Source organism: Anolis sagrei, chromosome 3 (assembly GCF_037176765.1).
Source record: "Anolis sagrei isolate rAnoSag1 chromosome 3, rAnoSag1.mat, whole genome shotgun sequence".
In the NCBI taxonomy this organism is placed as follows: Eukaryota; Metazoa; Chordata; class Lepidosauria; order Squamata; family Dactyloidae; genus Anolis; species Anolis sagrei.
In genome coordinates, this window is record NC_090023.1 from 223,472,332 (window position 1) to 223,489,994 (window position 17,663).

The window sequence follows — 17,663 nt, forward strand, 5'->3', positions numbered from 1 at the left end:
TTAAAGACACTTGTATACAGAAAGAATATACAGTTTTGTCCTTGACTACTTAATGAGAAAAACTCAGCAGCAAAATGCATTCTCTCAGGCTCTTATCTCCACTTTGGCAGTTACTAATGTCAGATTGAAAGGAGCTTTTTGATTATTTTCCAGCTCAACATACCAATAGCAATCAGTGTAGCAACTTCAGAATCGGAAGTGGATTCACAGAAAACCAGTAGGAGTCTTTCGGCAATGGCTTGTTATATGTTGAGCACAGTACTGACTTTTCAGAGGCAGGGCATGCAGTCTGAAGTCAGTGTATTTGGACCCCATGCCATTAGCCTTTAGAGCAGACCTAAGAAATCCTAACCAGGAATGCATTGCATTGGATATTTCACTGAGCACCAACCAGAGCTCTGGATTCCTATTACTTCTACCTTTTCCACAAGACAGCCGATGATATGGCAGGACAGGGAATCCAGTGCTCCAGCAATATAGAGGGATACAAATTAAGAAATAAAGCAATATAAAAATTGCTTAAGGTTTTCACAAAGAAAAAATGTTTCTGCCTCTCAACAGGCAAATAAATACAAACTTTCAGGCAAGGCTAGAGCAAATGATTTTCTAATGTCTTGTTCACAAAAATCCAGTGTGAGGCTCAACCAAGGGGAAAAAAATTGCAGCAACAAAAGCCCTAGAAGGAAAGGTATTAGTCAGGTTTACTGCATTTAGAAAGAGCAGAGGAAAATAAGATAGAAAGATGGGCAATGATGGAGGGGAGGATGCTGCTGTACCATCAATAGTATGCCCCCAGGAGGACAGATGCCTTCTGCAACAGGTCTTTGTGGTTCACATACAAGGGGACTCTCTTGTCCACAACCTGCCACCGGGCAGTCACTTCAAGATCACAGCCCTGGAGAAACTGGAAAAACAAACACGACAATTGGTTACCGACAGTTTTCTTTCAGCATCTCGCAAGCCAGGAGGAAGCAGTCATAGCTCACACATTACGGGGAGCATGGAAGAGTTGGATATTGGAACTACCACACCCAGAATCCCCCCAGGATTTGGTTAGTGACCAAGATCCAGCAGATTCTCTCAGAACCCATAACACGGCTAAATAAAGGGACTACTGAGTATGTAAAGACACCTGCAGAGAATAACCATAATACATATTGCTGAGATCTGCTCTGTTTCATAGAAGCATAGAGTTGGAAGAGACCTTTGAGCCATCTATTCCAACCCCCTGCCAAGAAGCAGGATCGCATTCAAAGCACCCCCCACAGATGGCCATTCAGCCTCTGTTTAAAAGCTTCCAAAGAAGGAACCTTCACCACACTCTGGGGCAGAGAGTTCCACTGTTGGACAGGTCTCACAGTTCTGTTTAGAATAAGAAAAAGCATTATGCTCTATATCTGACCGCATGTTCAATGCTGACAGTGTTTCTGTATAGTATATTCTCAGGAATCTTAATCGAATGTATTGTAATTACCAACAAATATACAGTTAACCCTCCATGTTCACTGTGGTTAGGGATGTAGGATCCCCACAAAATTAGAACAGTCCAGTCTAACCGCCTGCCAAGAAGCAGCAAAATCTCATTCAAAGCACCCCCGACAGATGGTCATCCAGCCTCCTCTTAAAAGCCACCAAAGAAGGAGCCTCCATCACACTTTGAGGCAGGGAGTTCCACTGCTGGACAGCTCTCACTGTAATGAAGTTCTTTCTAATATTCAGGTGGAATCTCCTTTCCTGGAGTTTGAAGCCATTGTTCCACACCCTAGTCTCCAGGGCAGCAGAAAACAAACCTTCGTCCTCCTCCCTATTACTTCCCCTCACATATTTACACATGGCCATCATGTCTCCTCTCAGCCTTCTCTTCTTCAGGCTAAACATGACCAGCTCTGTAAACTGGGCATGTTTTGTAGATTGTGCAACATTTCATGCTACACAATCTACAAAAGGATGCCACCTGACTGCACCTCCCACACAGAGTCTCAGGACTTGTATCCATAGGCATAGAGACAAAATCACTACTATGACACATACCGAGTTCATACGCTTCATCTCCACATCATTGTGGTCTTCAAAGTGCACATTGATGGCCACTGTCTCTATCCAGGCATTGTCAGTATTCCTGGGGTCATCCATATATCCTTTGTATATCTATAGAATGTGGCATAAAAGCAAGATGGAAAGACAGAGACGAAAAGGATGGTATTTATTTACACATGTGTTGAGAATGCTCTGTGATTCCAAAGACTGCTTGTCTCACAGTAAAGGCACTTCCTCTGTGCTGAAAGACTTTTGTGTCTGGCACTGCTCTCTTTCCGCTAGAAAACAATATAAAGAGCAGGATAGGGAAGCTTTAGCCCTACAGATATTATGAACTCCATTCCTTACCAGCCCTAAGCAGCCTGACCAGTGATAAGTTATATTGGGAGAAGCAGTTTCTCAGTACCTACAAGGCTGAACATTCCTCGCTGCTGTTTCTGCACAGCACAGTAAACTCTGGCACTGCAGGTATCTTTAAATGTGTATGGCGAGGATAAAGAAGGGGCAACCAGGAGCTCCCCTCTTTGATTCTGATCTTGTTTCTTGATGTTCTCATACCTCAGTGCCCTGATTCAGCAATTTCTGAATTTGTGGCCAGAATTCACGTCTCAGAACCCGCTTCAACTTCTGTGGGAGTGCTTCACCTGGCACCAGAGAGCCCTAGAATAATTCAAAACAGGACTATGTATTAAGAAGCAGCTAAGCCTTGACGTGGATTGTGAGAACAACACAAAGCTAAGAAAGAAAGAATCTCTGTTGGGAAACATTTCTCTGATGTAGAAGGGGAGATAACATAGGCATTTCTTAGTCATAGAATATTAGAGATGGCAACGGGGGGGGGGGGGGGGGGATAAAGGTTTCCCCTTGACATTAAGTCTAGTCGTGTCCAACTCTGAAGGGTGGTGCTCATCTCCATTTTTAAGCCAAAGAGTTGGCATTGTCCATAGACACCCCCAAAGTCATGTGGCTGGCATGTATTTTGTGTGTCAGGAGCAACTTGAGAAACTGCAAGTTGCTTCTGGTGTGAGAGAATTGGCTATTTGAAAGGACGTTGCCCAGGAGACTCCCAGATGTTTGATGTTCTACCATCCTTGTGGGAGGTTTCTCTCATGTCCTCACATGGGGAGCTAGAACTGACAGAGGGAGCTCAACCCATCTCCCCAGTTTTGAACTGCTGACCTGTCCTGCCAGCACAAGGGTTTAACCTACTGCGCCACCAGGGGCTCCATGTGGCTCCATTTGGCTGGCATGACTGCATGGGAAGGATAGATTAGGGGACGAATATGGGGAGGGTGAGGGTTGGTTGACTTCCCATCTTCTACTTCGTGGGAAATTTGCATGTTTTCAAACTGCTAGGTTGGCAGAATTCCACTCCTTGAATTCGAACCACCAACCTTTCGGTCATCAAGTTCAGCAGCTCAGTGGTTTAACCCGCTGAGTTGGGGGGGAAATCCATATTATTTTCAACTTGTTAACTTGCTGCTTCTAAATTTTTAACAAAATTAAAATTAAAATTTAAACTGCTAAGATGGAAAAGATTGAACATCTGCAAGGGGTTTCCATTGACTATTAGCCCTAGGATCCCTCTGACTGAAAGTACTATTGCTAAGTATCTTGCTAAGTTGCTGTTGTATGACCAAGTCATTTCTGACATGGCAATTCTAAGGGAAACTTATCATGGGATTTTTGGGGAGCTAAATTTGTTCAGAAAAGTTTCCTGTTGCCTTCTCTCAGAGGTTGAGAGAGTGTGACTTGCCCAAGTTCATCCACTGGGTTGCCATAGCTAAGTGGGGACTTAAAGTGTTGTTTCTTGAGTCATAGTCCAGCACTCAAATCACTACATATTCTCATTTTGATAAGTGCAATTTTGGGGCTCAAAAAACATCTAGCCTGGTTATGACAAACCAGTGAGACTTTTGTGGCCTACAGGAAGTAAACACAAACTAGGGCAGAGAGCAAATAAGTAAGTGAAAGATACAGCCAACACAATTAATGGCTTTTGTGGGCAGCAAAATCCTACAGAATGCAATCCTGGGGTTTTTTAGTAGCACACAGTATTGATCACTGCAATTTTATTAAATTGTCAGACAACACCTTCTTCAAACAGATATTCAATAAATTGCTTCGTAATTACTTACTCCTGGTAAAGCCCAGTGATCTGAAAAGGGGAATTTCACTACCAAGACTTCCAACATTTTCTTTAAGCTTTTTCTGTAAATGGATCCATCCACATTCCTCCTCCAGCTACAAACAATAAAAAAAAGAGAGAGAGCTATCACAAGGTGTCAGTCTGTGTAAGAATTTAAAAACAATGCTTGATCACACCAAAGTACTTTTAGTCCAGCATTCTGCTTGCATAGTGGTTAAGCAAAAAAAAAAACAAAAAAAAAACCTATGAAAACTACACTAGAGTCAATTATACTTTGGGGGGATGGGACAATGAGTTCCAGAATTGTATGGAAAATGAATGTATCACAGCTAATAATTTTTGAGACATCATTCTAAAAGATTAAGGTCTGCAATGACTGAATCATTAACTGCCTGCTTGCTAGACTGTAATTAAAAGTTGCTAATGAGAACTGAAATTGAAAACTGCTGACATTGATAAGAACTGTGACAGTGATAAGAGAAATGTTTACATTTGTCAACATTTGCTGACCAGAAACCAGATTAACTCTAAGGGAAATTATATCTGTTTTCCTTAATCATAGACAATGTTCTTTCAAGTCAAATCCAGAACACAATGGTTCGTTACCTGAAGACAAACATCTATGTCAAGAGGTGAAGACTCAAGATAATTTCAACAGGACAATTATTTACTACATGAGCAGAATATTCCTATAAAAGACACAATCTAATAATTCTCAGGTGTGGCAGACCACAGGAGTTTGGTCCACCCACTATGGTCTGCTCCATGAAAATGGTGTATGGAGAGTGTCAGATCTGCTATGGGAAAGCAGGGCTTCTTTCTCAAGGGAAGAGGAAAGAGTGCCTTTTGGGGTCATGATACGTTGCAGGGGGTCAGTTTCTGCTGTAGGGAGGGCACTGATTTGGTTCTTGGTATTGTTCTTAGGAAAAGAAGTTTTGGCGTTTTGAAGTTATGGAAGTTTCGGAACTATGCGTTGGCAGGCTGTAGGGAAGCAGGGTCTGACCTAACAGATGTTCGTCTCCAAGGAGGGAGAAAAGGATATGGTAATATTTGGATGCATGGTGAAGGATGAATGTTCATATGTGTGTGAATGCTGAGTAAAAATGTAACCCCTTTCTTTGTTAGCCAATATAACTCTAAGTTGTAAATTCAATATAGTTACATAGAATCTGTATGTCCAATGTAGTTATATGTCTAAACGTTGTTCTGCAAAAGTTTTGATACACCCTCTCACACTGAAAATTGCAATAAAAAGCACCTAGCTTAAAAAGTATTCACGACAACACCTCTTGATCATACTATCTCGAAAATTCTGAGTGTTGTAATCCAGACCAATTAACTTTTCCAAGATCTAATCAATATCCTCTCACTTAGCTGGTATTCAAAAATATTTTGTACCCAATAATGGAGCTGGTATGTGCCTGCTGTGGCTAATAGGAAATAATAGCCTTATACTTCATGAAAGGCAACAATCTTGAACAAAAACTAAGGAATTCCAGTTACTTCCTTGAATTCTACAATTGGATTAAAACTGGATAAAAACACCATAGTCACTTCAGTAAGAAAATAAATGAGAAAGCGAGGCCCCTGAAGAGCAGGCACGGAGCCACTGTGGTGAACTTCCCTGGTTATTAGTTATTAGGTTCCGGACATAATATCAAAATCTCTACTGGCAGATCTTGGAGCAAGAAAGCTACGTGCGGCCCCACCTGACCTGTACAAGTCCATTTTGGGGCCAGGAACATCCATGTTTCTTTCTTTTTTTTCCTATTCTGGAGTTGTCATGGATACAGCACTACAGCTATAGTCAACCACTGAATCCTAAAAAATTGCAGTGAAAAAAGCAGGGCACTTCACAATATATGAAAAACAAGATGCTTCCTAACATCCAATTAGTATAAACCTGTCATGAGGGAAAATGCACCCAGCTTCTCTAAAAAAGGAAGCAAATAAATTGCTCTGTAGCAGCAATATGGACCAATAACAGATGCCTGCCTCTTCCTGAGCAGAAGTTGTGTTTCCTTTCCAGATCCTTTCATGGTTTAAAGCCATTTCCTTAGCACAGAACTACATTAAGCGTTTGCAGGTGAGAAATAATGCCCTGCAGCTGTACTCACCGTGTCACAACAGGATGAAGCGCATGATTTGGCCCAAAGAACCGAAGAATCCCTTGGCCCCTCATTCCTGTCCTTCCCATGGGATTCCTGTCAAGAAAAACAAAACAAAAAGACCCAAATTGGTGCTGCCATGGACCACAATGGTTTCATGAGAGGTGTGCCCCCCTTCTTTTTAAAGAAATCATTGGGAGTGCCCCTTATACCACGCAGCTGTGGACAAGTCTACATAGGGACCATCAAATGCAGCATTGCCTAAACACGATTCAAGGAACATGAAAGGCACTGCAGACTAACTCAGCCAGAGAAGTCAGCCATAGCAGAGCACCTGATGAACCAACCTGGACACAGCATATTATTTGAGAACACAGAAATGCTGGACCACTCTAACAACTACCATGTCAGGCTACACAGAGAAGCCATTGAAATCCACAAGCATGTGGAAAATTTCAACAGAAAGGAAGACATCATGAAAATGAGCAAAATCTGGCTACCAGTATTAAAAAACTCTAAAAATTATAACAGCAAATAAAGAACAACACCCAAATACAGGGGAACTCCAGACAAGAGACAATCGGGCCAGCTAATCACCTCTCAACAAAGGATCCCCCCAGGCATTAACAAGTCACACCTAAAAAATGCCCCGCCATCTAATGCTAATCAAGGTGACCAATTGAAACATTCACACCTAGCTCCAACAGACAAGAGTTCTTTCTCCCACCCTGGACTTTCCACATATATAAACTAAATTTTCCTTGTTTCCAACAGACCGCACAACCTCTGAGGATGGTTGTCATAGATGCAGGCAAAACATCAGGAGGAAATGCTTCTAGAACATGACCATACAGCCCGAAAAACCTACAACAACCCAATCACCAGATGAAGGAGAGAAAAATGAAAGGCGTTTAAACACAAGCTATTATCCTTAACGGGGCTTAATCTGAACTCAAATTAATCCTGGAGAAAATTCCTGTTGCTATGGGAGAGAGAAGATTGGTATTGAATAAACTCTTCTCCAACAGAAGCTAAAAAATATCCTTTGACTGACAGAGCTCTGAATATGGAATGAATAGGAAATGTAACATATCTCAGAATAACCCTTTAGCCTGAGGGAGAATGAACACTTTTCTAATACTAGTTCGGCCCTGTATAGCTTCAAAAAGGAGAAGATTTTTGCAGTTTCAGGCATAGATCTTTTACCAGCCTAAGGGTTTGTCTACAAGAAAGAAAAAGCCCTCAACTCACATCCAGTGCTGATTGTCTTCATGATGCACAACAATTTCTAGACAGTATCTCAGGTTGTCTGCCATCATCCTGACATTGATCAACTTCAGACAAAGTTGGGGGACACTCCAAACTGCAGAGTGTTTTGGGGCTTGATGACCCTCTGGACACTTGGACTGGGTGTGTATTGGTTGATCACAAGGGCATCCCATTCTGATATCAGCAGATGCAAAAGGTTAAGGGTAGGCACTTGCAGGGAGCTGTGTGGTTAGCAAGGAGTAGTGGTGGGGACACAAAGACAGGCCAGCCTAGGGACAAGCTGGACTGTTTGGACATTGGGCACTGGACCCAAATTCAGCAGAAATCACCCAGAGTAACCTGCTCTGTGTCTACCAGGCAAATGTGTATCCCACAGTCTGGATCATTGGGTTCTTCTCAGACTATACTATCCAAAGGCCACCTACTTTGGGTTACTGATATTACTCACCTACTCTGGTGAAAATATCTCTCCTCTTTCCTTGTTCACTACAGAAATATAAAAACCATGTACCTAATTCTATCTAGTTTAAGCAGTCATCACACATGTTGTTAGAATGTGGGCACTGCTTTATTTTGTCTAAAATCATGTATGCCTCAACAAATATTTTCACTCTGTTCTGGAAAGATGGAATTTGGTGCATGATATGCTTTGGTTGTTTCAATGAGCTTTGGCCAGTGAATTAAGCTGCTCAAGTGCTGTGCAAGTCTTCCTTGTTACACCAGGTCATAGAATCATGGAATCATAGCGTTGAAAGAGACCTCGTGGGCCATCCAGTCCAACCTCCTGCTAGGAAGCAGGAAAATCACAATCACAGTAGGTGCTGCTTCGAGCTCCTTGAATAAAGGGCAGGATATACATTCAGAACTTGGAAATACTAGACCATATTGTTTACTTATGATTTCATTTTTCTAAGAATTCTTTCTGATTCTGTTGGCTAGAGATTCTGGGAGCTGTCATACAAAGAAGTTATTTTCCCAGTTTGATTAAATGTAATAGACAATCATCCAACCATGGCTCAAAAATATTCAAAAAAAGTTATAAACCATACTTTGATTATGCCATTTTATGAGCCCCCAGTGGCGCAATGGGTGAAACCCTTGTGTTGGCAGGATTGCCGACCGAAAGGTTTGTGGTTCGAATCCGGGGAGCGGAGTGCGCTCCCATCTGTCAGCTCCAGCTTCCCATGTGGGACATGAGAGAAGCCCCCCACAGGATGGTAACACATCCAGGCATCCCCTGGGCAACATCCTTGCAAACAGTCAATTCTCTCATACCAGAAGTGACTTGCAGTTTCTCAAGTCACTCCTGACATGAAAAAAAAGCCATGTTATATAACTACTGCGCTATTAAGTACTTGAGCATTCACAGAATTTGGGATCCAAACTGGAATCAAACCCTAGTGCATGTAGATTGTAAAATATATAAGATTGAAACACAAAGATATTCAACTGAGGATGCTGGTTGGGGGATTCTGGGAGCTGTCATAAGAAAAAGTAACAGTTCCTAGTCTGAAGGAATGTGATATATAACAAATAAGATCTGTAAACAAGCATATTCAACAGAATCAGCATAAGGAAACTAATGAAGTATAGTAAAATTAGACCCCAGTCTAAACAATCCTTCTTCACACATTACACAGATCAAGGCCAAGGCAATGATACTCATCAGATAGATTACCCATACTGGTTTTCATTGTCATACGGACTTGCATTTGCAAATACGAACAATTAAAAGAGCAATGGATCTTTAAAATTTGTTATGCTCTGAATCCCAAAGAGCTTGTAGGCAATGTGTATTGGCTGTGCTTAGCTTGTGATTCATGGTGATAACCTGCTTCTAGCATAGAAAGGGGACACAGTCATAGAGATTCTCATTCAATGTTATTAGATTCACTCACAATGGCAGGCCATCTTCAACCAAATAGGTACCATGAAAGCTCTGTCTGTTGATGTCTCCATCCATAGTGTTGAAGTTTATTCTTGAAAGATTATCCAGTGAGCTGAAAGAGATGTGAGGAAAGCCTTCAGCTCCTCAACATCTGAAGTAACTGAAATGTCACAAGCCAGCGCAATGGAAGAAAGGAAATTATGCAAGGATGAGTGACAGAAACAGAAAAAAGAAGAGCATATAAAGAGCAAAGGCAATGGCAGGAAAGGAGAGCTCTTTGATGGCATACTTACTCTCTCAGAAATTCAGGTACAGCATTCTCTTGACTTTCTGGACTGTAGAAGAGTGGATTGTAGATCTCAAACTCTATCTGTCAGTGGAAAAGGCTGTTTCAGATATACCCCAGTATCTTCTATAATGATACTTAACCATCTCTCAAGTACAAGATGGGAACTCAAACTCATGTGTAACTTTTCTTGGATTCAAATTTCAGAGAGCTCTTCTCATTGGCAGCACATTGGTGGTTTCCCCTCAATATTGTATTATCCTGCTTGTGAGACCTCTGAGAGCTAGTTATTGCAGGGAAGTGCATAAAACACACAAGCATGATTGCACATACATGATGAGCCATGTATGTAATAAAGTCACCGCTCTTGACAATTTGTCCTTCTAACTTCAGCTGGACTTACTCTCCAATCAGAGTTTCTGGCAAGTTGGCTTTAGTATTATAATCTGTATTTCAGCTACCAGTATTGAAAGTTATTAAATAACTCTTTAAAAAATCACCAAAGCTCTTTCCCCCAACAAACCCTAGAACTGAATGGAGAATTTATCAAACCTTTTTGTGATGCCAGCGGAAGCTGAAAAGACTGTCTTAGGGTGCACCCACACTGTAGGATTAATGCAGTTTAACACCACTTTACCTACCTTGGTTCAATGCTGTTTAATCATCAGATTCGTAGTGTTTCAATGTCTTTACCCTTTTCTGCCAAAGAGTGCTGGTGCATCATCAAACTACAAATCACAGGATTACATAGCATTGTGCCGTGGCAATTATAATATGCTGTTAAACTGCATTATTTTTACAGTGTAGATCAGTGGTTCCCAACCTGTGGTCCATAGACCACCAGTGGTCCACAAGAACTAAAATATAGTCCACGGCCTCACTGTTACTACGCCGTTGCAACAAGAGTGACTGGTCTTGCAAAACTCTTTTGCAATGCCGAGGCTTATTAAAAAATTTTTTTGTGGCTGAGCAGATGGCGACTACTGGATGGCATATGTTCTGTATCAGAAACTAGTGGTTTATCCAATGCAATTTTCTGAATTAATACCCCAAATAACCAAACTGAATCAAAAGTTGACTAAAACCTGATTTGTAACCCTTTTGGTACAAAGGTTGGAGAGTTGTCCCTGGTCAAGTGGTCCTTGGTTAAAAAAAAGTTTGGGAACCACTGGTGTAGATGCATCCATAGCCTTCCAGTGTGGTTGAACCTGGATATAACACCATATCTGTATCAGAAGATTCACACACACCCTATCTGTGTGTCAGCCCATATATACATACACATATACATTTTAAAATGGTGCCTGATTTTAATTGATTGCTGTACTGTTACATAAGAACGTATTTTATTTATTTGATTTGAATCCCACTTTTCTTCAAAAACTGGGACTCAAGGTGTAGCATTGAACAATGTAATTAAAATAGTGTAAAACTGCATCAAGAAAAACAACTTGAAGGCACACACAACCAACCTGTAGTCTCCCTGAATCATAGTCTCAAAACTAAAACTACTTAATCATATTGACTCTCTACCTTCACCTTGCTGAACTATTATTCTGAGCATTCTCTGGGGACAATGTATTAATATGAAGTATAACTATGTGCTAAGTCACATATAATTATAGGCACAGACTCTTGTTCTTGGCACTGCTCTTTCCTTTCTGGTGGAACTAGATCATGTTCCTGAAGAATGCAAGACTCCTACCTCCCAGGGCACTTTCTCATCTGGCACAGGAAAGCGGACAGCATTGGAGGTTGGATACAAGAGGTGCCTTGCACTCACATGGTACAGGGCATGGAAAGATTCTGGGACTTCATCTTCAGGAGATTCCTTCATCTCAGGGGCTTTGCTGGGGACTAAATGAAAACAAAAAGGCCTTTTCATACAACACATAATCAGTCTGTGAATTACACTATGCCATGTGTCTGTTTGTCTGACTGGTTTGGATTTCCACTTCTGTGTACATTCAGACTGAGTTTTACAAATACTACCAACAGTTATAATTAATTTCCCTTAACACACTTTTTTCCAAGATAAAAAGGCAGGATAAGATGAAGGAAGCAGTGGGAATACAGAGGAAAAATCCTGCGATTTTTTTTTTACAAAGTCTTTTGTATTCTTTCCTAAGAATGTTGATGTATCACCAAACTTCAGCTCCCAAAGATTCCATAACATTGAGAAATGGTAATTAAAGATCCAGTCAAACTGGATTAATTCTGAGACCAATCCTGAAAAACGCGTCCTTTGACTCCTCAATATTGAATAACTATTGGCCGATTTCAAATCTTCCTTTTCTGGGCAAGGTTCTGGAGTAAGTGGTTGCTTCTCGGTTCCAGGGATTCTTGGACGAAACTGATATGGATCCATCGCAATTTGGGTTCAAACCTGGTCATATTACCAAGACGGCTTTGGACGCCTTGGTGGATAACCTCCACAAAGAACTTGACAGGTGGAGTGTGACGTTGGTTCTCTTGGATATCTCAGTGGCTTTCATAGTATCCTTCTGGAGCGGCACTGCAGTGGTTCCACTCCTTCCTGGAGGGCTGAACCCAGTCGGTGAAGCTGGGGGATGCCTGCTCGGACCCCTGGCCTTTGACCCGTGGGGTCCCGCAAGGTTCCATTCTTTCCCCTATGCTCTTCAACATCTATATGAAACTGCAGGGTGAGGTCATCTGGAATTTTGGAGTTTGCTGCCATTTATTTATTTATCTCTATGCAGATGACACTCAACTCTACTACTCCTTTCCACATAATCCCAAGGAAGCTCTTCGGATCCTGGACCAGTGCCTGACCGCTGTGATGGGCTGGATGAGGGCCAGCAAGCTGAAGCTAAATCCTGAAAAGACAAGGTCCTCCAGGTTAGCCGTTCAGGTGGCAACCTGTGCTCAATAGGGTTACACTCTTAACACTTGACACTCAGGTGTTGGCTGTGGCTGGGAGGGCCTTTGCACAGTTAAAACTTGTGTGCCAGCTGTGACTGTACCTCGAGAAGTCAGACTTGACCATGGTGGTCCACGCCTTAGTTACCTCTGGGATGGATTATTGTAATGCACTCTATGTGGGGCTGCCTTTGAATACGGCTCGGAAACTGCAGTTGATGCAAAGATCGGTGGCCAGGTTGCTAGCTGGAACAAGTTACAGGGAGCAGTCAACCCCTATGTTTAAACATCTCCACTGATTGTGATAAGTTTCTGGTCCCAATTCAAGGTGCAGGCTATCACCTATAAAGCTCTAAATGGTTTGGGACATGCCTGTCTTCGTGACCACATCTTCCCCTACAAGCCCACATGATCTTTAAGATCTTCTAGGGAAGCTTTTCTCTCACTTCCACCCCCATCTCAGGTGTGGTTGGTGGGGAGAAGAGAAAGGGTCTTCTTGGTTGTGGCACCCTGGCTCTGGAACTCCCTCCCCAGAGAGATTAGACTAGCACCCTCCCTATCCACATTTCACAAAGAGCTAAAGACGAGGATGTTCACTTGTGCGTTTGATTAGACAATTCTCAATTTAGATCCACACATCTCTCAGAATCTGAGTTGAACAAGCTTCCTGTTGCAGGGCATCTCAAGCCCATTTTCTGTGATATCTTCTTTATTCATGCTTCAGTGAAGGAAACACTTCACTTATGCAGGAGGAGTATGTGAAATACATCAATATGCAGGAAGGGGGAGCATGTCATTTGTTAATATTTCAGGAAAAGTTGATATGAGATGGGTATATCTATTTTGTGATCAAGTATCAGAACCAAAGTATAAAATATCCTGTAAGAAACCTTCAGGTTCATTTATTTGCAGCCAGACATACCTATGACAGGAGTATCCTCCTCTGATCCAAATCCACTGCTGGATAGTGATTGAACAACCCACCGAAGTGCCTTTGCAAACTGGAAGGACTAGAGAGAAGCATATTTGTTAATGACTGCAGTAATCAACTAGCATTTCTGCTCTGAAAATGGTTGAGAGGAAAGAAGGTGATAAGACGATTGTGTTGAGCCCCAAAAGAAAAAAAAATAGTTTTCATACTGCTGACTTATGTATATGAGGTCTAACTAGAAATCTCCTGACCCAACCCAAATTAACCATAATACTTCATAATGAGTGGACCTCTAGTTGTGTCTGTCAGTCAGAATAGTGGTGGGAACTTATGGAAATTGTATCTATCAAAACACATTGAAAGGGCTCAATCTGTCTACCTCTGATGAAGGTGAATGTGCCACACTTCTTGTCTCTGGGCAATTTAATGGCAGAAACCAGCTGGAATGTGGGTATATGAGGCTGTTTCATGCTACACACTTATATTATTATACTATTATTCCATTTTGACTGATAAAGCAATGTTCAATGAATTTCCGGGATTTGCAGTTCATAGAATATGTAGAATTTTCTTGTAGAGCATATAGAAAATTGTCTTGTTTCTAGAGTATATATTCTAATTCAACTGTAGGATATGGCATCATCCTGTGGAATTCTGGGATCTGTAATTTAGGAAGGATCATTTTTTATTCTTTGCAAGGGAGTTCTATTGTCTCTTTAAACTACAAATCCTAGGATTCTCTGGCACTATAAGTATGTAGAGTGAATGACCCCATGCCACACATAGAAGTGACCACTGTGGCTGACAAGAAAAAGTGCCTGAACTCCTTGGCATTCTACTCTTTTCAGTTCTCTGACAGAGATAACCTACGCTCTGACACTACTTCCACAAATCTGACAAACGTACCTGCTCTTCCAGATATGTCAACTTCTGCTCCACCAGCCCTGTCCTTTTCACCTGATCACGATCCAGCATTTCTGCCAGTTGATCCATTCTGATGTGTAAAAAAGAGAGAACTACTTACTGGAGGTCAAGACAGAAGAGAAGACCATTCTAATTTCATTACTTTGGTGGTATAATCTACAGTCCCATTAAATGCAATTTAATATTGACCAAGACATTAGGCTTGGACCCAAATTAGTTTGACCAAAAGGGATTTGAAATATTTAGTGGTCCGTTTCATGTAATAACCCAAAAACAGAATGGGGAGGAGGGAACCAAAAAGCTAAGCAAAACAGATAAAGAGAGTCAGTTTTAACAGCTATTGTAGAGGATGAAGTTAAGTCTGCATTATACCTGAGGCAGGGGTCTGCTGTGGGGCTCCTGTAGAAGATCCTGCAGCATCTTTTCTCTCTCCCTTGCAGTGAAAAAGTTCCCTAGGCTCTTCCTCCAGAGAGGGCCCTGCTAGGAACTCGCTTTCTCAGCAGCACTTGCATGGGGCAGGCATTGAAAAGTCTCTGAGTTCCTCTAGAGGCATGATGGCTGTTGAAGTTATTCTCTGTGTGTGTATTTCTTAACCAATAAAAGGCTTGGTTGGGTCCATGCTCTGATTGGCTGAGAATGGACACAGCCGATGACTACAGTTCTCAAAACATTCTCCTACGGATTGTCTTATTTTTAAAAAATATTATGGTAAAAACTTTAAAAATTCTAAAAAATCAGTAGATTGGTGAATTATTCTGAAACTTGGCAGTCCTGTAGTTGTAAATGGGGTCTAAAACTGAGATAGGTTTCATACATATAGACCTTAAAATGACTGAGGATTGAGCCTTTAAAGTTTCCCATTGTAACCAATGGACCGAATCTTTGCTAAATGAGAACAACATTCCTCCGAATTTGAGTAACTTTTTGGTTGTTGGGAATCAGCCTGTGTTTGTGTTTCAGTATCCTGATGTGGGAAATGATGAGGGAAATGATGAGAGAAATGATGGTGCTGAGGCTGAGGTACAAGATGGAGATGGTTTGGTCAATGATTTTCATGCAGACAATGACAGAGAGGCCCCAGTGCAAAGGGCAGTTTCCCATGAGAATATTCCTGCTGGGTCTGGCAATGATGGTTCACTCCCTCTCTCTGTGAGTTCTTAAGATTTGGGTTTGGAAAACAATCTGACACCTCGGAATTTTAATGAGCAGCCAGAGCCAGATAGGGAGCTGAAGAATAGATGGCTGGAGATTAGCCAGGATCGATAGCAAACTCGGTATCTACATCAATCTGAAAGGCTTCGTCTGATAAGGGGTAAATGTGGGGGAAAGCGAAACCAATTTCTGAGTTTTGGGTTATAAGGTTTGCCTCAAGGGGAAACCTGTTAGATCAGGCATCATTTGGAAATCAAGTTCATGTGCTATGGAAATCCTGTTCAAGGGGTCTTGTTCCTGTGGAGTTTTTTTAGCCTTTTGGATTGTCTTTGCATCCTATTGATTCCTGTTTGGACAAAATGCTGCCCTTGGATTGCTTTTATATCTGGTGTGAACATTGCTTTGTGTTACTACCTTTTATGGATTTATTACTTTTTGGAACTTTCTTATTTTCTTACAAGTATTTATTTCTTCTGGCTATTTACTAAGCTTCAATAAAAGAAGTTTTGTTTCTTCACTCTTCATGTGTTGTGTTTTAAAGTCAGAGGACATTTTTCCTGATCTGGGGTGCAACACCGGTAAACAAAATGAGGGATTTGCCGAAAATGGACCCCGAAATGGCATGCCTTTTGGCCAAATTGCACACCTCTACAAGACATTATACCCTCACTGTCAGTCAGTGTGTAGAGTACCCCGCTTTTTAGCAGCTGGATAGAAATTCTCAGAATGATCTCTTTCCCATCCTCTGATATTCAAAATATAATAAAACATAGATAAAGTAATGAATAATTTACAGTCTAACAAACTAAGAAAAGATGCACGATTGCTTTGTTCTGAAAGACATCCACCATTTAAAATAGAAACAAGACTTGAAAGAAGGAGGAGACATGCCCTCCAATCAGCAGTTGCAAATGAACACAGGAATTAATTTTAGACAGAAAGGGGTCAGCAAAACAAGACAAGCCATGGAAGCATACAGAATGGGAACTGAGAAAATAGTAAATTTGCAAAGAAGACAGAAAAATTAAATAGAAACACCAAATGCATAAATAAGCAGAAAGTTAATGGTAAAATCCCATATACAGTTGAAAAGAATGGGAGGGGAACAGGTAAAAATACAATGGTCTTTAGCCTGCTCTACCAAAGAATCCTGGTGCCTCACCAAAACTGCAACTCCCAGGATTCCATAGCATTGAGTCGTTGTAATTAAAGGAATGTAAAAGTGCATTAATTGTACAGTGTAGATACATCTTCTGTCTCTAAGAGACATGCAGTTAGGGATTCCTATTATGAATTGCTTTCCAACAATTCCCAGAAGCAGGACACCCGCTATTTAGCAAAGCAAGGGCATTACCTTTCTGCAATGTCCTGGAGCTTCTGCTCATTGTTTTGCTTCCGTTGACATTGTTGAATTTGCAGATAGTTTTCCTTCATGTACATTTCCCAGGACAAAAGAGCTGCTTCTTCATTCTTCTCAAGCTTCTCTTCTGCAGGTCAAATTACACAGAGGAGAAAATTATATCAATGCAATTTGGAATTCAATTTACTATCCACAGGTTGGGATCCTGTGTGCTAAAAGGCCATCTATCCTGGACATGAAAATTTTATAGAAAGCAACTTCAAGAAAATGTATTTTTGGAAATATAGTTAGCTTATATTAATTTAATGACTGTATACCTAACCCATATCCATACCTTATATTCTCATCTCTTTTGCTTTTTCTTCTTCTCTCTTTCTCTGATTTCCTTTTTTCCTGCACTTTGAAAACTATTTTTACAAAAACTATTACACGCACAGGCATCATTTCACCCATGGGCTTTGTTCTGAAATTTATCTAGTAAGAATAAAAAGATTATGTAAAGAATGATTTAACTATTTGAACCATATGTGGACATAATATCCTACAAATTACCTAAACCAAGTGTTTTCTGATTACTTAGGCCCCTTCTACATATCTGTATAGAATCCATTTTATCTGCTTTGAACTGGATTATCTGGCAGTGTAGACACAGATAATCCAGTTCAAAGCAGATAATGTG

At 41.1% G+C, this 17,663-nt stretch overlaps 1 protein-coding gene across 2 annotated transcripts in view; it reads right to left on the reverse strand.

Annotated features, from left to right (window-relative positions):
- Positions 1-683: 683 nt before the first annotated feature.
- TRPM2 (transient receptor potential cation channel subfamily M member 2) overlaps positions 684-17,663 on the reverse strand; it is a 57,526-nt gene continuing 40,546 nt past the window's right edge. For both annotated transcript variants that reach the window (XM_060768019.2, XM_067465919.1), the window contains 11 exons: positions 16,979-17,111; positions 14,455-14,542; positions 13,540-13,627; positions 11,443-11,594; positions 9,745-9,821; positions 9,462-9,563; positions 6,304-6,390; positions 4,176-4,281; positions 2,596-2,697; positions 2,032-2,148; positions 684-904 (listed from right to left, as the gene is read on the reverse strand). In XM_060768019.2, the coding sequence (XP_060624002.2) occupies positions 779-904; positions 2,032-2,148; positions 2,596-2,697; positions 4,176-4,281; positions 6,304-6,390; positions 9,462-9,563; positions 9,745-9,821; positions 11,443-11,594; positions 13,540-13,627; positions 14,455-14,542; positions 16,979-17,111 (1,178 nt within the window). In that variant the 3' untranslated portion in view covers positions 684-778. The remainder of the gene's footprint in view (positions 905-2,031; positions 2,149-2,595; positions 2,698-4,175; positions 4,282-6,303; positions 6,391-9,461; positions 9,564-9,744; positions 9,822-11,442; positions 11,595-13,539; positions 13,628-14,454; positions 14,543-16,978; positions 17,112-17,663) is intronic.